The sequence below is a fragment of the Micropterus salmoides genome, unplaced genomic scaffold, assembly GCF_014851395.1.
Source record: "Micropterus salmoides isolate LMB-PRFRI ecotype aquatic unplaced genomic scaffold, ASM1485139v1 Ms_hic_scaffold_15, whole genome shotgun sequence".
NCBI classification, from domain to species: domain Eukaryota; kingdom Metazoa; phylum Chordata; class Actinopteri; order Centrarchiformes; family Centrarchidae; genus Micropterus; species Micropterus salmoides.
Window position 1 is genome coordinate 30,452,831 of NW_024040596.1, and position 18,933 is coordinate 30,471,763.

General features: G+C 40.4%; 1 protein-coding gene across 1 annotated transcript in view; it reads left to right on the forward strand.

The window, feature by feature from the left end:
• Window positions 1–58: 58 nt before the first annotated feature.
• LOC119903447 (collagen alpha-3(VI) chain-like) overlaps window positions 59–18,933 on the forward strand; it is a 30,003-nt gene continuing 11,128 nt past the window's right edge. The window contains exons 1-30 of the mRNA XM_038719626.1: window positions 59–350; window positions 575–1,174; window positions 1,434–2,027; window positions 2,252–2,851; window positions 3,028–3,621; window positions 7,740–8,351; window positions 8,538–9,158; window positions 9,339–9,938; window positions 10,148–10,759; window positions 10,901–11,235; window positions 11,773–11,851; window positions 11,987–12,132; window positions 12,264–12,356; window positions 12,467–12,520; window positions 12,754–12,825; window positions 12,957–12,983; window positions 13,070–13,114; window positions 13,302–13,355; window positions 13,443–13,505; window positions 13,928–13,993; window positions 14,191–14,244; window positions 14,342–14,377; window positions 14,472–14,534; window positions 14,801–14,863; window positions 15,165–15,227; window positions 15,520–15,582; window positions 15,945–15,995; window positions 16,383–16,418; window positions 16,558–16,620; window positions 17,625–17,687. Of these exons, the coding sequence (XP_038575554.1) occupies window positions 92–350; window positions 575–1,174; window positions 1,434–2,027; window positions 2,252–2,851; window positions 3,028–3,621; window positions 7,740–8,351; window positions 8,538–9,158; window positions 9,339–9,938; window positions 10,148–10,759; window positions 10,901–11,235; window positions 11,773–11,851; window positions 11,987–12,132; window positions 12,264–12,356; window positions 12,467–12,520; window positions 12,754–12,825; window positions 12,957–12,983; window positions 13,070–13,114; window positions 13,302–13,355; window positions 13,443–13,505; window positions 13,928–13,993; window positions 14,191–14,244; window positions 14,342–14,377; window positions 14,472–14,534; window positions 14,801–14,863; window positions 15,165–15,227; window positions 15,520–15,582; window positions 15,945–15,995; window positions 16,383–16,418; window positions 16,558–16,620; window positions 17,625–17,687 (6,681 nt within the window). The 5' untranslated portion in view covers window positions 59–91. The remainder of the gene's footprint in view (window positions 351–574; window positions 1,175–1,433; window positions 2,028–2,251; window positions 2,852–3,027; window positions 3,622–7,739; window positions 8,352–8,537; window positions 9,159–9,338; window positions 9,939–10,147; window positions 10,760–10,900; window positions 11,236–11,772; window positions 11,852–11,986; window positions 12,133–12,263; window positions 12,357–12,466; window positions 12,521–12,753; window positions 12,826–12,956; window positions 12,984–13,069; window positions 13,115–13,301; window positions 13,356–13,442; window positions 13,506–13,927; window positions 13,994–14,190; window positions 14,245–14,341; window positions 14,378–14,471; window positions 14,535–14,800; window positions 14,864–15,164; window positions 15,228–15,519; window positions 15,583–15,944; window positions 15,996–16,382; window positions 16,419–16,557; window positions 16,621–17,624; window positions 17,688–18,933) is intronic.

Here is an 18,933-nt window from a genome sequence, read left to right on the forward strand (position 1 = left end):
ACCCCTCAACACCGGGGCAGCCCTCCAATATGTCAGGGACAACGTCTTCACAAACTCCTCCGGGAGCAGGCGCCTCCAAGGTGTTCCACAAATGTTGATCCTGCTAAATGGTGGAAGGTCTTTTGATAATGTAGATACCCCAGCCTCTGCTCTAAAACAGCAGGGCATCTATGTTGTTGGCATTGGAACAAGGAACTCTGATAGTAGAGAGCTGCAGAAGATATCATATGAGCCTACTTACGCTCTATCAGTGTCTGAATTCACTGACCTCCCCGATATCCAAGAACAGCTCTCCTCTGTAATGAGCACGGTGCTAGGGAGGGCCACGCCCATGACACCAACAGTGACTGGTAAGAAAGTGACAGATTTTTACATTCCACACTCATGGTAGGACGCAAATTGAACAAGTGTATTTCACTAAGTTGAGGTCAGCCAGTGCCACTTTGACAAAAGAGTTTTGCCAGCATTAACAGAGCAAGTTGTAGACATCGAGGCTAGCTTTTGCCATCTGACTTTCACACTGGCAGCATTTGACACATGAACTTAAATATGTCTGAAATTTTATGTTCCCTAGTGGAGAGACAGCTACCAGGAAGGGATCTTGTGTTCTTGTTGGATGGATCTGATGGTACTAGAACTGGATTCCCAGCTATGCGAGACTTTGTCCAAAGAGTAGTAGAGACACTCAGTGTGGATGACAACAAAGACCGTGTCTCAGTGGTTCAGTACAGCAGAGATCCAGCTGTCCAGTTCTATCTGAACACATACACCACTAAGGGCGAGATCCTTGACACGGTCAGAGGTTTGAGGCACAAAGGCGGAAGACCCCTCAACACTGGAGCAGCTCTCCAGTACTTGAGGGATAATGTCTTCACGGCCTCTGCCGGAAGCAGGCGTGTGGAAGGAGTTCCACAGGTCCTAATATTGCTAAGTGGTGGAAGGTCTTTTGACAGTGTTGATGTACCAGCCTCTGCTCTCAAACAGCTGGGTGTCTTGACCATTACAATTGGAACCGGGAGCTCTGATAGCATCGAACTGCAGAAGATATCCCACGATCCCAGTTATGCGCTATCTGTGTCTGAATTCACTGACCTTCCCAGTGTCCAACAGCAACTTAAGTCCTCCGTGGAGGCTGTGGTTATTGGCGTCGCCCCAGAATCACCAACTGTATTTGGTATGTTAACAAGCACAGCCTCTTGCTGGCCCGAAATGCTACCTGACTTGTTTTACCTTACATGTGGCAAAGAAATTGTGATACTTGTTTAGCTCCAGGTGTTCATTGAAAGAGAGGTGGTGGTGTGCTTTCCCACTGTTTAAAATTGAAGTAGGCACTATTAAGTGATTTTCAAAAAAAATGTCCACCACTTGATGATCAGTCAATCAGAGTACTTTGTGCAAAGTTTTTTATTTTTTGTCTTCCTGTATTTCCTCAGTTGACACTGCCAAAAAGGATATCGTATTCCTTCTGGATGGTTCTGATGCCACAAGGAATGGCTTCCCTGCCATGCGTGATTTTGTTGAGAGAGTGGTGGAGAAACTCAATGTGGGAGAAAACAAAGACCGTGTCTCTGTGGTCCAGTACAGCAGAGATGCAGAGGTCCATTTCGATCTGAAAAGATACAAAACACGAGATGATATTCTGGATTCGGTCAGAGGGCTGAGACACAGAGGAGGCAGACCCCTCAACACCGGGGCAGCCCTCCAATATGTCAGGGACAACGTCTTCACAAACTCCTCCGGGAGCAGGCGCCTCCAAGGTGTTCCACAAATGTTGATCCTGCTAAATGGTGGAAGGTCTTTTGATAATGTAGATACCCCAGCCTCTGCTCTAAAACAGCAGGGCATCTATGTTGTTGGCATTGGAACAAGGAACTCTGATAGTAGAGAGCTGCAGAAGATATCATATGAGCCTACTTACGCTCTATCAGTGTCTGAATTCACTGACCTCCCCGATATCCAAGAACAGCTCTCCTCTGTAATGAGCACGGTGCTAGGGAGGGCCACGCCCATGACACCAACAGTGACTGGTAAGAAAGTGACAGATTTTTACATTCCACACTCATGGTAGGACGCAAATTGAACAAGTGTATTTCACTAAGTTGAGGTCAGCCAGTGCCACTTTGACAAAAGAGTTTTGCCAGCATTAACAGAGCAAGTTGTAGACATCGAGGCTAGCTTTTGCCATCTGACTTTCACACTGGCAGCATTTGACACATGAACTTAAATATGTCTGAAATTTTATGTTCCCTAGTGGAGAGACAGCTACCAGGAAGGGATCTTGTGTTCTTGTTGGATGGATCTGATGGTACTAGAACTGGATTCCCAGCTATGCGAGACTTTGTCCAAAGAGTAGTAGAGACACTCAGTGTGGATGACAACAAAGACCGTGTCTCAGTGGTTCAGTACAGCAGAGATCCAACTGTCCAGTTCTATCTGAACACATACACCACTAAGGGCGAGATCCTTGACACGGTCAGAGGTTTGAGGCACAAAGGCGGAAGACCCCTCAACACTGGAGCAGCTCTCCAGTACTTGAGGGATAATGTCTTCACGGCCTCTGCCGGAAGCAGGCGTGTGGAAGGAGTTCCACAGGTCCTAATATTGCTAAGTGGTGGAAGGTCTTTTGACAGTGTTGATGTACCAGCCTCTGCTCTCAAACAGCTGGGTGTCTTGACCATTACAATTGGAACTGGGAGCTCTGATAACATCGAACTGCAGAAGATATCCCACGATCCCAGTTATGCTCTATCTGTGTCTGAATTCACTGACCTTCACAGTGTCCAACAGCAACTTCAGTCTTCCGTGGAGGCTGTTTTTATTGATGTCACCCCACATGCACCAACTTTATCTGGTATGTTAATAATTTTGGTCTCTCACTGCCACCTAATGCTACTTCACTTGTTTAAACCTATGTTGGAAACGTAAATGCTTTTCAAAAATTTTTCCCTCAGTTGATGATCATGATAATGATTCTCGATGACAGGTATACTTTTTGCAAAAGTTTTTTGTCTTCCTGTTTTTTTACAGTTGACTCTGCCAAAAAGGATATTGTATTCCTTCTGGATGGTTCTGATGGCACAAGGAATGGCTTCCCTGCCATGCGTGATTTTGTTGAGAGAGTGGTGGAGAAACTAAATGTGGGAGAAAACAATGATCGTGTCTCTGTGGTCCAGTACAGCAGAAATGCATTTGTCCATTTCGAGCTGAAAACATACAAAACACGAAATGATATTTTGAATGCGGTCAGAGGGCTGAGACACAGAGGAGGCAGACCCCTCAACACTGGCGCAGCCCTTCAATATGTCAGGGACAACGTCTTCACAAACTCCTCCGGGAGCAGGCTCCTCCAAGGAGTTCCTCAAATGTTGATCCTTCTCAATAGCGGAAGGTCTTCTGACAGTGTTCAAGCACCAGCCTCTGCTCTTAAACAGCAGGGCATCTTTACGATTGGCATTGGAATAAGGAACTATGATAGTAGAGAGCTGCAGAAGATATCTTATGACCCCAGTTATGCTCTATCAGTGTCTGAGTTCAATGACCTGCCCAGCATCCAAGATCAGCTCTCTTCTTTAATGCGCACCGTGCTCTTCAAAGCCACACCCATGACACCAACAGTCCCTGGTAAGTTCAGATCAGCTGGTGCCACTTTGACGAAACATTCAATTAGTCACTTTCTTTGCAATATGACGATCTTGTCAACATGGACAAACTAACTACTTGAAAGACTTGTAGAATTAATGCAACAATATTTAACAAAATTTTTACTTGCACACTTTCCAAATAATAGATGTAGTTTAAACGGCATCAACAATAAAATTGAATCTTATTATAGCAGGATCTGTCTGCAATGGTATAAATCAACTTGCGTCATTTTTATGTTGTCTGTTGTCCACACCGAAATTCAGTTAATTTGTTTCATATATTGACTGCATTATAGTCTAATACTTAAATATTTCCATCCACTTTTTTATTTAATTACACACACACAACAGCAGGTTGCTACAAACCACCCACACCCACCACTATGTTCAGAAGACCAGTCAGTTAGTCCTTTGTATTGCGACCGTTCATGTGAGAGATGTGGAATGCCCTGGGCAAATTTCTGCAATTCTGTCTGTGATGGTATCCCTTCTAACTATATCTTTAAAAGCAACTATGTTGTATTCTTAGTATTGTTAGCATCAGTATGATAACAATGTTCAGATGTATTACTGGTGGCTGTTTTGTACATTTTGCTGCTGCATCTTTAAACCCTCACTTTTGTAGATAGTCTATTAATCTATCTAATCTATTATCTATCTATATATAACAAATGTGTAGTTCTTCATCTATACAAATGGAATATTACCACTGTAGTTTCAACATGGCAGCACAGGGAATGATGAATGGTGAATACTCTATTTTCATGTAATTAGCAAAAACAAAAATGGCTTAAATCAATTTTCAGACGAGTTTTGGTGGGCGACACTTGATGTTGAGAAGTCAACTCTGACATCCAAGGTATGAGAGTTTGCTGCAAAAGAGCTTGCATACACAGGCATGCATTTTTGGAAAACTAAACTCACAAGCAATAACCACATTGTCTCATTGACTGGCGAATAAAATCAGCCTTCAATATATTGTGCATCTCTGTTCAACAACAAATACAAAACAGTACACAGAGAAACAGGGCATTCATGTAAATTACATAGTAGTTTTGATGGGTTTATCTCCCTCTCCATATTTGGCTGAATGTTCCAAACTCTGGGACCATCCATAGATCTGGAGCCAGCCCTAAATACACATAGGCAGTTATTGCAGAGTAGATATCCTGGCATTTTTGGGCCCAAGGGGCCCACCACAACAGATCTGGCACCCCTCAACAATAAATCATCTTTGCAGCCCCTTTAAAGAAAGAGGCCATGGAGAAGAAAACTCATACTCAGGTAGAAGTACAAGTTATTGTCAAAGAATTTTTTTTAAAAAGTTTAGACATTTATATTTGGATGTTTGATCTAAGAACTAACTCAAGCAAGCGACCTTTATGAGGATTTGTACATCCAAAGAACTTCTATAAAAAACAGACCAGGCTTCTTTGAGATTTGAATTGAGTTGACAAAAGTTGACATGATGCTGACAAAATAATGTCACCTTGTCACTTAGTGAATAAGTCCATATATCAACGAAAACCTCCTCTTCTGGATCTCAGCAAGCAAGCAAAAAAAAAACAACTCAGTTTCAATGCAAAAGTTTAGACAAGCTTAGTATTTCACCAGAGTGGTCTCCCGTAGTCTGGACAGTGCTGCTGGCAAGCAGTGCATAGGCTTTCACTCTTAGGACAGAATGGGTCAGTTTTACTAGTTACTCTTTTATTGGAGTTGCCACTGCCACAGATATTCCCTGAGCTAACTGGTGTGTGTGTGTGTGTGTGTGTGTGTGTTGTGTGCACCGATTGCCACAATATGCTAACCTTGCTACATGTGTCTTTCTATTATGGCAAATTTGGCAGCATCCACCTCAAGATTTTTTCTGGGGGGCCTGCAACTTCTCTGCACCCTCTTTGCGCTTTGGTTTGTCCATTTTGATCTATGCTTTTGACACGAGATACAGAGGGCAGAGGGTGAGGTAGTAGGGGCTAGGAGATGTTTGGGCCAGCGCAGTGTCAGTACAGAATGAACCAATGGGTCCCTTTCTGTCCCTGCTTTATGGGTTGTTGGCCCATTTAAGGTGAGACATGGCAGGCAAAAAATGTTGTTTTATCATTTTATCATCATCATGCACTGGTCAATTTTGGGATTTTGAGCTATTTTGTATCGTGTTCTTTCAGACTACTGGACAGAAAAATGCCAAAATACACATTTAATTGTTTAGTTTACTACAGTTTGTCTATGTGCGTCTGTAGATTTCTCCTAAAAACAACATTTCCTACCCCTATCATTGACTGCACCATATCACCATCGACAGCACAATGTGTTCCGATCCAAATCTGGTCATATCCTTTGTACCAGCAACCAATCATCAAAAACAAAGGTGGATTTAATCTAAGCATGAAATCTCATTGAATAGTGTTGATTTCTGACAATGTGATTCTTTTAGATGCATCACATGGCGTGCTTGACACTTCCTGATTTAGCTTTCGCGGGTGGCTTTGTCTGTGTCTGTGTTTGTGTTTGCATGTGACTGTTCAGACATGCTGTTATTCAGTTATCAGTTTTGATGTGTTTTAGATGATCTTTATAAATCTATGGAATTTTACAATACATATCTTTAATGCTGTTTTCTCAAGATGAGTTTTTTCTCATACTGGGAGCCTGACGTTTTTAGAGGACATTGTTCATATATGGTTTATAGAAAATTTTATTCCCAGAAACATGGTTTACAGCATTTTGTGATTTATGGAGTGATGAAAAGAGATATCCAAAATTCCCCCTGTAAAAAACATTTGAATCTAATATGTCAACAAAATAAAACAGTCATTTTGAACCTGATTTAATACAATGTTCAGATTTCGGTTCTTGACATAGATACAAATTAGTGCATATCTCATTAGATACTGTCTCATTTGAATATTTAAACATAACATTTCAGAGAACTGGTACCATAAAGAAATTAATATAAATAATCAACTAGTTTCATGGTGATATCTATTATTTTATTTTTTTTACCTTTTTACATGTTGTGTCTCGCCTTCATTTTTATATATTTTTTTTTATAATTGATGAATAAATTATTTAAATTATACCAGTATGCCAGATTACCAGTCCAGCCCTGTGGGTACAGGAGGCGGACACGGTGACGAGGTGGCCAAAACCCATGGGCCAAGGTGTAGCACCATGAATTGTGCATCACTTGCAACTGCTATCTGCCCTGTCTCAAGGTCAGATTCATAAAAGATATTGCGCTTATGATATTACAGCGCAAACACTGCCATTAAGTTCCCAACTGAGTGCAATTTTTCTTTGTTTTGTGTCTATTAAATGTTCATCTGCAATTTTCTGTAGTGGTCCCAGTAATATTTGTTCTGAAGTATACTGAAGAAGCATATTATAGGACATGTTTAAGCTACATGTGAGTCAAACATTGTATAAATGCAGCTGTAAAAACAAAACTTGCCACTCATATCTTAAAATGTTTGGATTGAATTCTGTCAAATCAAATATTGCACATTGAGAGCTGTTTGCTCTACTCTGCCCTGTGCTGGGCTGTTACGGTGTGTAACTATCATCTCCGCTTCTCACAGCATTAGGATTTATGTTGTTTATATTTCCAGTTTCATTGCCTCTTGGTGAATATCAGGTATGATAATAGGTAGGTGTACTATGATGAGTGTGTGACACCCCTTATAAATGTGCTTCAGTGACCAACTCTTTGAAGATGCTAATAATGACACTCTTAACTGTGAGTGAATATTAGTGATGGTGTTTATGATTTGGACTTTTTTACAATGTGGCTCTATTGTATTTTATTTTTCACCTTTTTAACTCATTTATTTTCATCAAGAAGACACTGTTCATAAAGGTTTACAAGGTCATCTTGCAATGAGGTCTTGTAGTGAATGGTTTCACTGGTTTGGGAACAGATTGTGGGCTAAGCTTTCCTCCGTGTTATCAAGTCAAGAAGGATTTGAACAGTGTTAAAACCATTGTCATACATCAGTAATATCTCATACATATGTTATTGCTGCTGAAATTTTCCTTTGAATTTTTGTTTCATCAATTATATAACAGACCATAATATTACCTTTTCTCTTTCTCTTTCAGCTGAGTCACAGGGACCCCGGAAGGATGTTGTTTTCCTTGTTGATGGATCTGATGGTGTTGGACGGGAATTTCCTATCATCCAGGAGTTTATTCGCAGGGTCGTGGAGAGTCTCAACGTGGGCGAGAACAAGATCCGGGTTGGCGTGGTCCAGTATGGTGACTCTGCTCAGGCTGACATGTTTCTGAACTCACATACAACCAAAGAAGGTGTTTTGAATGCCGTCAAAGTAATGAGGCAACGAGGAGGAAGACAACGTAACCTGGGTCAGGCTTTGCAGTTTGTCAGTCAGAACGTTTTGACAACAGAACGTGGTAGCAGGAAGCAAGATGGTGTTCCACAGTTTGTAATTGTCGTCTCCAGTGGGTCTTCAACAGATGACATCAGACGTGCAGCCACTTCCCTCAAACAATCTAGAGTTCTTCCCTTCAGCATTGGGACCAGAGATGTTAACCCTACAGAGCTCCAGATGGTGTCATATGTGCCTAACTTTGCCTTCACTGTAGATGATCTCCCTGGCCTGTACACAGTCCAACAAAACTTAATCAACACTCTCACTGAGTTGTCAGATGATGACATCACCAGGATGAGTCCAGTATTCCCAACCCCTGATGGTAATTTTAATTTCTCAGTTAAATGTTGTCTTAAAAATTATTTACAGTCTAAATACATTATGACTTACTGTATTACATGATATTTGACTTGATGACCTGATGACAGTCATACTGTATGTCCTCTAAATATTTAGTTAATCATAACCTGTTACTGTGCTTGTATTTTGCATGCTTCTTTTTGAGCAGTCACACCAGTCTCCAGAGAAGGAGAAAAGAGGGATGTCGTATTTCTAATTGATGGCACGACAGCGGTGCGTAGTGAGTTCCCTTCTATCCGTGATATGATAAGAAGAGTTGTGGAGAAACTGGATGTGGGAATGGATAAGGTCCGGGTTTCAGTGGTACAATACAGTGACGAACCAAAGTTAGAATTTCTTCTGAATGAATTCTCCACCAAAGAAGAAGTACGCCAGGCTGTGGGGAGACTTCGAAGCAAAGGAGGAAACCGTCTCAACACAGGTCGTGCTCTTGAGTGGGTCTCCAGAAACATCTACCAGAGGTCAATGGGTAGCCGTATTGAGGATGGTGTTCCTCAGTTCCTCATTCTAGTAACAGGTGGCAAGTCTACCGATGATGTATCCACTGCAGCTGACCAACTTAAGAGAAATCGAGTTGCACCTCTTGCCATTGGTTCAAGAAATGCAGACCCTGATGAACTGAGACAGATTTCCCTCAAGCCTGAACTTGTATATACAGTTGACAGTTTCCAGCAGCTGCCAAGAGTGGAGTCACAGCTCACTGATTCAGTCAAAACAATATCCACCGCTGATATCATTGGTAGTTATGATCCTCCCACAGTTGACTTAGGTAAGAAATTCTCATAAATACAAGGGTTATGGTAATTAAAATTAAAATAAAATTTAATTATTTGTTTTTCATTCCTCATGTAATGAAAAAAACATGATAATAAATCTTTTTATTTGCATCTATATTTTTTTCTAATATACTTATACATCTCCCCTTCGCTTTTTTGTGCTTGTTTTGCAGGCAACCTAAATCTTGGGAGAAAAGACATTATCTTCCTTATTGATGGCTCAGACAATACAGGTTCTGCTGGCATAGCTCATATCCGCGACTTCATCCTCAACATAGTCCAACAACTTGATGTGCAGCCTGATCAAGTGCGTGTGGCTATTGTCCAGTATGCAGACAAAGTTAAAACAGAGTTCTCATTGAACCGCCACAATAACAAGCCAGATGTTATCTCTGCAATCAGAAGACTTCGTCAGATTGGTGGCCGGTCATCAGATCTAGCTGATGCCATTGAGTATATTATAAGGAATGAGTTAAAACCCTCTGCCGGAGCTCGTATAGCTGAGGCCTCCCAGCATCTTGTGGTCCTCACAGGTGGACGTTCCCGGCAAGATGTTTCTCTCTATGGACCTCTGCTTAAGGGCGCCAGAGTCAACTGCATTGGAGTTGGAGCTGGCGGTGCTGACACAAGGCAGTTAACCCAAATTGCCACCACCTCAGATGATGTCCTTCAGGTTCCTACATTCCCTGGCCTGCCAGCAATCCGGGAAAGATTTATTTCCAGGTTGAGTGGGACAATGACTGAGGAAACACCCACAGAATATGAGGAGCCTAGTAAGTTGTATAAAAATTTACACATATTAAATGCTACTACAAGCCCTTTGAGGCAAATGTGTGATTTGTGATATTGGACTGTATAAATAAAAATGACGACCTCACATGTTTTGCCCTAAAATGACTTATATGGATCCATGTGCATTTATTCTCCTGTTCTTGCCTTTTTTTAACCTGTCCTCTTCAATATCTCATCTTCTGTCTTATAGCAGCAGGCCTGCCTCCACCCAAAAAAGCGGATATAGTGTTTTTGGTGGATGGCTCCATAAACTTCCGCAGGGAAGAATTCAATGAAGTGATGTCGTTTATCATCAACCTAATTGACCTGTTCTTCACCGAGAGAGACAACCTGCGGATAGGCTTGGCACATTATGCTACAGATGTAACTGATGTCTTCTACCTCAACACATACAAGAGTCAACAAGACATTGTAAGCGCCATCGGTCGTGCAGAGTATAAAGGTGGACAAAACGCCAACACTGGTGCAGCCATTCGCCACATTCAAGATGTTCACTTTACAAAAGAAAAAGGCAGTAGGATGGATGAGGGCACTCCTCAGATCCTAATGGTTATCACTGGAGGGCGCTCAGCTGATGACAGCAAAACAGCAGCCCTTGGTCTGAAGAAAAAAGGTGTGAGAATCTTCGCTGTAGGAGTGGGTGACACTGCGAATGAGTTAGAAGAACTAGCAAGTGAGTCCACCACTGTGGCTCGAGCAAGGGACATTCAGCAACTTTCAGAGCTCAATGAGCAAATCCTGGAGACTTTAGATGATGAAGTGAAGGGGAAGCTGTGTGTTGGTGTGGATGAAACTCCTAAAAGTAAGAGACTTATTTTTTTCTAATAGACTTGATAGCTGAGCTGTTAAAATACATTTGATTTGATAAATTACATTTTGAAAATACTAATAAATTTGCCACTTAGAATTCAGAAGTAAAATAAAATCATGCTCTGTTTTACAGCCTGCAACATAGAGGTGTTGGTGGGCTTTGATGTTTCTGCCCAGAACATCTTCAGTGCTCAGACCAACCTCCAGAGCAAGATGGGTGCCATTCTGCAGAGAATATCCAAAATGGCAGCTGTTAGTTGCTCCTCTGGGCAGCTTCCCTCTGTACAAGTGGGAATGCTAGCTATGGACTCCGCTTCTGAGCCTGTCCAGCTGGACTTCACAGACAATGCTGATGAACTCCTTGAGGCCTTCAGAGCTCTGCGGAGTCGTGGCCCCTTTGTCCTCAATGGCAAGACCGTCTCAGCTTACACCAATAGGTTCAAAACCAGACAGGACAATATTGTTAAGGTAGGTTTCTGAAACAGTTTAAAGTAGAGATATCCTGAGCCGATCCTCAGGATCAGGGCCAATCTGGACATATTTTAAAGGATCCATATAAACTAAAATTAAGCCAGTGTTGCTTCTATCGCTTTTGTTGATGGAAGGATATATCAGCTGTTGCTCATTAACTCTAATTAATTCTGTGAGTAACTTGATGGCAGGACAAAATTAAACAGTTGTATAACCGCGAATGAAATGTTGCTGGATGATATGTGATGTCTTCTATCTAGTGGATAGCATCACATTTCATGAGTCTATATCAATAATTTAAGATGATCAATTTAATAGTTTTAAACCAGGATCTCCAGTATTTGATTCAAGTAGCTCAACTAAGGTGTGCAACATGTGGCAGTCTAAAGCTGTTATTTCAATGTGTATTTTAGGAAAATAATAATTTAGAATCAGACAAATTTTCAGCAGCTACCCAATATTGAAGGATAAGAATGAAAAAACTTGCGGAAAATGTAAGCAAGTGTGAGAGTGAATTATGTTTTCCCCCTGAAGGTTGTCATTCATCTGACTGATGGTGTTGACGCTCCATATGCTGAAATGAAAAGGCGAGTTGAGGAGCTTCGGCTGTCAGGTAAAAAGATGATACGTTCAAATGGTGCTTGATCACTATCTATCCTTAAACCTCTGTAAAACTATATCAATATCATTTTCAGAAGTAATTAGTAAGGGTAAATATGTCTCTTAAACTCTTGTATGTGCAAAATAGGAGTAAACAGTTTCATCCTGGTTGGGCTGGAGCGGGTGCCCAAATTTGAGGAGGCTTTGTTGCTGGAATTTGGTCGGGGCTTCAGGTACACCAGACCCTTACGAGTCAATATCATGGACTTGGACTATGAGCTAATGGAAGAACTGGTGAGTACTAATTAGTCATACCCCCCCCCCCCCCACACACACACACACACACACACACACACACACACACACACACACACACACACACACTTGAATTGAATTACTCAATATTTGTTTATTTTGCTGCGTAGGACAATATTGCAGAGAGGGAGTGCTGTGCTGTGCCATGCAAATGTACCGGCACCAGAGGAGACCGAGGAGCAGTTGGACGTTCAGGGTCTAAGGTATTCAATGTCAAAAAAAGAAAATATTATTTTTCATTCTTCCTTCACTTTAAATATACCAGAAAATAATTGTTTGTCAAAGGCTAATAACTGGTTGTTTTGCCCTTCAGGGTAGTCCAGGATCACCAGGAAGCCAAGGACATCCTGGAGATGAGGGTGGACCTGTAAGTTTGAATGCATTGTTACATTTGTGGTCACAGTCTGAGAATGTTTCAATGAAAGACTTTCAGGCACCTGTTGTAAACTGTCCTGATCTCTTTTGTTCAACCATTTTATTTGTTGTTGTTCTCAAGATGTTCATTGCCAATTTTTAATGTTGTTTTTGCTTGTGGAATGTTCCTTCATATTCTCCTGTATGATGTTAACACATTTTATTGTCCCTATTCTGTAATGACAGGGAGAGAGAGGTCCTCCTGGTGTGAATGGAACTCAGGGTTTCCAGGGATGTCCTGGACAGAGAGGTGTCAAGGTAAAATCTTTGAGATTAACTTAACCACTCAACGTATTGTTGTAAATTGTTGTAAATTTAGCATATTTAGCATATTTATATGTTTTATTAGTTAAACATGATGGTGTAACACATTTTATTATTTTGTTCAGGGTTCTCGTGGGTACTCAGGAGAAAAGGTGAGTATTATTTTTTAAAGACTTTATTATTAGCTAAATCTGAAAAATACTTGGTGATGACCTAATCAACTGCTACCATGTTGCAGGGTGAATCTGGAGAAATTGGGCTTGATGGGATCAATGGAGAAGAGGTAAGTGTATGTTATATTAGATTTTGTCATTCATTACACATCATACAGAATCATGTATGACCATTTCTTGTCTTTAGCTGTGTGGCAAGTGAGTCCCACCAATGTGTTCATGTGGCAAAAACATGTGAATCTACTTTGGTTTATGCATGTTTGTGGGCTTTAATTGCCATCTGTTGTATGTTTTCAGGGCAAAACTGGAGTGGCTGGACCCTCAGGAGACAGAGGAAATCCTGGCAGAAGAGTGAGTGACTGGATACAATTTTAGCTTCAAAAATGAATTTCATATGGTTAGTGATAAATGCTCACTGAACACATGTATTTCTTTTAGGGTCCCAAAGGTACCAAAGGACAAGCAGGAGACAGAGGAGAACTGGGAATCAGAGGAGACCCTGTGAGTATGAGAAAAAATAATGCCATTTACTCTCTAAATTAACATTTATCAATACAATTACATATTTTGTAAAACATGGATACCTGAACTGATCGGGGTAATATTGTGTGTATTACTTGTGGGATATTTTTAATAGTTTTGTATGCATACACAGTACATGAGACAGTGAAAAGAGTTGCTAATCACCTGTTGTGAATTCCCAGACCAGCTTAGATTGAATCATTGTGTTCCCTTTAGCTAGGCTCTCAACAGTGGTCAGTGGTAAAAATTGCGGCGTCGGATCATTCATACGTGGTTGTATATATCCCTCCCTCAACCTACCATTGCTCTCTAAGTATGAATGAAAATGTATTCTTGGTCAGCTCCCTGGGCAAACAGTGTTTTAGGATGTTTGTAGCTGAAAAAGTCATATATGTCTACAGGGTACAAGTGGACAAGATAACAACCGCGCAGGACCTAAAGGAGACCCTGGTGATGCTGGACCAGCGGTAATGTCGCCCACCCTCCTCAAAAAACACACTGAACACACACAAAAATATACACATTGAATTTCTATAGAAAAAATGCTAAATGCCATTATGGTGGTCCAATGCTTTTTTTAATGCTTTTAACAGTTTTAGCAATTTAGAGGTTTTCTGTGTTTGTATGGGTTTGTTTTACTGAGATATCTGCTCTGAAATTTCAGGGGGGGCCTGGTGTGGATGGAAAGAAGGGAAGCCCTGGTGAACTCGGAAGAAGGGTAAACAATTTTGTCAAGTGTTTATTATCTTTATTAAATACTTACTTGCCGCTGTTTTAAAAAAAAACATGACTTATTTCTACTGTCACTTTATTAGGGAGCTGATGGCAGAAGAGGCCCGCCAGGACAGGCTGTAAGTCTGTTAGTTGCTATGTTAGTGATAACATACATTATTTGAAATATAATGGCAGTAAATGTAATGTTTTGCTGCTTGCATACCATTAAAGGGAAATTCTGGAAGTGCAGGAGCTAATGGTGTTCAGGGAGAGCCTGGAGTTGGAGGATCTAGAGTAAGTTTGTCATTCTTTTTACAGTATTTGCCAGATTATTCAATCTACAAATGCACTTGCCAAAACATGTATCATAGCAAATGTTGTAATTAATGTTAATACTTTTCTTGGCTGCATTAGCAATATGACATATTATTTTGACTGTACTGTGACTGGAGTATTATATATCTAGAAATGTGTATTCATTCTTTAGTCATGGGTTGGAATTCCAGCTCTAATAAGCAAGAACCTGGTGCATCATCAATCTCTGGTTTGTCATTTTTAAGGGTCCACCTGGACCGATTGGTGTACCAGGACCAGGAGGAGAAGATGGGAACCCTGGACCCAGAGTGAGTTAACCTGTTATGGACATTGTTTTAAATAATTTGTTTTTTTTGCTATGTCTGTAACATATTAACACATTTTAATGTTTTAAGTCAAGTCATAAATATTTATGGAGCACACTTAAAAAACTCATCAATTTTAAACCAGGATCTGGTTTGCATCCAGGAATGCAGATAGGGAATGTGCATGTTAAAATTTAATTTCAGATACAAAAACCCACAGGTTAACTCACTGATTATCTGATTGGAAATAATTTGCACAATATACTTTTATTGTCTTCTGATGTTTTAATGTGATGTTTTCAAGGGTCCCGGAGGTAGCCCAGGTCCTGCTGGAGAAAAAGGTAGAAGAGGAGCTCTTGGTCGCAAGGTACTGTGGCTTATATTCTTCCTCAACAGGCTTGTTTCAATTGTAAACACCCTGCCTAAACCTAGCTCTCTCACATTACTGGACACACATGCATAATCTATTTGAGCAAACATGAAAGCACTGTAAGATAACACCATTGATATGTGCAAAAAAGTATATGAGCTAGATTAAATCTATAGGACCTGACAGGTTAAAGAAATATTTCACTTTTAATTTAAAGCCTTCACATTCTAATTGAATCTTTAACCATTTATGTCTCTGTCTCATTCTCTGTATCTATGTGCCTTTATAGGGAGAGCCAGGGGAGCCAGGACCTAAGGGTGTTATTGGACCTCTCGGTCCCCGTGGAGAGCCTGTAAGGATAAAACGTCTTTGCATGTACTGTAATGTAAAACTGGTGAAAGAAGAAGTAAAATAAGAACTTTGCACTAAAATCTATAATATCTATAATATCCAAAAAATCTTTAGGCTACAAGTTGAAGAAGCTATTTTTGGCATCACTGCCATGTGTGGTTTAAATCCAGACTTATGGTGCTGTGTCTGTAATATCTGAGAATGTAAGTGGTGTGTGTACCATAGCATTGCTTAGTATCATGTAACAGTGCATAACACTGTTATGTTTTGACCAAGGAGAGAGGGGTTGTTGTTTAGCACTTTACAAGCACTTTTCAAAGAATAGTCGTTGAGCACCCCCCCGCCTCCTTGTTTTTCTTATAGGGTGAAGATGGTAAAGATGGGTTTGGCATCCCAGGGCCTCCAGGAAGAAAGGCAAGTGAATTTTGACTTCTAGTAAAGTACATATGGTAATCAGAAGGTGTGTCTTCATTTTGGTTAAATTTAATGTTATAATTAGATTAACCATCAATTATCCAGTGAAAAATGAATACAAGCATGATGTAAGTCTAACTACTAATGTTGTGTAAGACATCTGAAATCCTTTACCCAACACAAGTACAGTACATCTCTTCTGTGATACTGAACACCATTGGAAAGGATGCTATGGCTTTGGCCCATTTAAAGATAAGATTATCATTGAACCATATTAGAAATCTCAAGACAAATGCAGTTTTACAATCGTTCAAATTCAATTTCAATGGGATGATAATGATACAACAATATATACTTACTATATAAATATGTATGCATTTTCTACAGGGTGATGAGGGCTTCCCAGGATTCCCAGGACCAAAGGTAATGGAAAGCATTGACTCTTGAAGTCACATTTCAGCAGAAGTTGCTAATTATAGTGTTTTGCTGTACAGTACACTCCAATGGGCCCTTCTGTTATTGTTGGTCATTTGCAATCACTCTCTTTTTTCCATAATTTCAGGGAGCAGCTGGAGACCCTGGAACAAAGGGTGGACCTGGACACAGAGGAAATCGTGGACAGAGGGTCAGTTTCCAGACCCCAGTTAGATTAGTTTAATATGAACATATATTCTAGATATGACAGCATATACTGTATGGTATCACTTTGCAAAATTCTCCAACACTGTGCTTATTCAAGAGACACATATTTGGCGTGATAAACTAGAGGACTAGTTTTGTTTCAGATGTATAGTACATGGATATTATGTCTTGCTGAGCGTGCACATTTATGTTGGCATTTGTCAGTCAGAAGAGAGTAAATATTTTAAGTCGAGCTCTTTTATGAACTATTGAAAGCTGAGTAGCTTTAAAATTCAATTCAGTTCAATTTAATTTTATTTATATAGCGCCAATACACAACAACAGTTATCTCAGAGTGCTTTTCATAAAAGAGCAGGTCTAGACCGTACTCTGTGATGCTATTTACAGTAGCTGAACAGTTCCCACCAAAAGCAAGCATTAGGCGACAGAGGCAAGGAAAAACTTCCTTTTAAGAGGCAGAAACAGAGAGATGGAATTAGAGAGAGAAGGGAGGGAAGCAACTTTCACAATATACACACAAAGGTAATGTTGCTATAGACTGAATGAAAAATGGTATAGACTGAATGAAAAATGGTACAGATATTTACAGTAGTGTTAATGATAACAATCGTAATGTTAATGATTATAATAACAATAAAAACAATAGGACTAGTAACAATAATTGGAACAGAGGGTGTCGAGCAGGAACACGGGGGCAGCAGGTGACCTGCAACCACAGATCCAGACTCCACAGCTCCAGAGCCAGAAACACCTGCAGGAAGTGATAGGAGGAGAGAGGAGAGGGACGAGAAAGCACAAGACTACGGGAATGGGAAGAAGTCGAGTTAGCATACAGAGGGAGAGAAAGTAGAGGAGAGAGGAGCTCAGTGCATCATGGGACCACCTAGTCTAGACCACCTGAGCCAGCCCTAACTATAAGCTTTATTAAAGAGGAAAGTCTTGAGCTTACTTTAAAACACAATTGTTTTTTTCTTACTGTTTTTCCAGGGTTTCTCTGGCAATATTGGTACACCCGGACAGAAGGGAGAGGTTGGATATCCTGGGCCATATGTAAGCAACTTAAAATTCTACCCTTGTTGTGTAAATATAAATGACATGGTGCCAATCAAAAATCATATCAAAATCCTTTATTGTCAGTCAATCACATACACAAGTGCAGCAGTTGGTAAAAGTCTTGGGTGGTGAGACTGAATAACACTATATGTGCTGTCAGTGACACTGACAGCGTGAAAACGAGCTACAACAGTAAATGGAAAAGCTGAGTTTAAAAACGTTAAGGGTCGGACTGAAAAGTTCAGAGAGAAAAAAGTTGAAGGTCTTAGCTGAAATGCAAGTAAATGTAAAAAAGTAACTGACTCGTTCCAGGGAGAATGTGTCTTCAGTGATTCGCTAGATATGATGCTCATCGACAAGATTCCTACCACTTCACCTCTTACTAGACAACACATTGAAACAGTCTGGTGAAAACGGCGTGTTATTTATTGTGTTGCCATTCATTTGCTTGATATGAAATAGTGGCACTGCTGCTATGTTTTTGTAGTTTTTTCAAAAATTTTGCTTTTATTAGTAATTTATTTATTATTTTATTTGTATCCATGTTGATGATCGGTTCTGCTCTCTTAGGTTACGTTCTTTGTTTGGAGAGGTGTTTAATCAGTTTTTTTATTATGTGTACTCCCATGACAGCCAGCTGACCCTGAGCAGCAGTTAGACAGTTCTCTGTCTCAGTGAGGATTTTAGTATTTTTATCTCAAGGTTCCTGTGATGTGAGGTAGTTCAATCATGACAATTTCAGTGTGTGTTCTGCAGCCTTTTTAAAGTAGTACTGCCATAGTGATCAGTGGCTGTGATGCTGCTAGGAGGTTTATTAGAGGCTGGTCCTGTTTGTACATGCGTGCATTAGCAGGGCAGCCCTGGTGGAGTATATGATGAACCGCTCTGGCCGGCTGGTCCTGAGCTCCATCAGAGCATCTAAATTATATGAGAAGCTTTAAGTTGAACAACAGTTTTTTTTTGTTTTGCTGCTTATAAGCCCCACAATATTATTGCGTACATGGAAACATTTTAAATTACTGACATCAGCCTCTCTAAAAATTAAAGTAAATCGTTAAAGAAAACACTCCTACATCAACAAAGCACAAAATGATTAAACCAGAGAAGGGGAGAGATGTTAATCACAGTTAATAATAATGCAGCACAGTGAGGATCCAGACGATTCACAGGGGAAGCAAAGTCGGTCGGTCAACAGTCTGCAGTGGAGTTATGACACTTAACTTATAAACCACTGAGCGAGAGG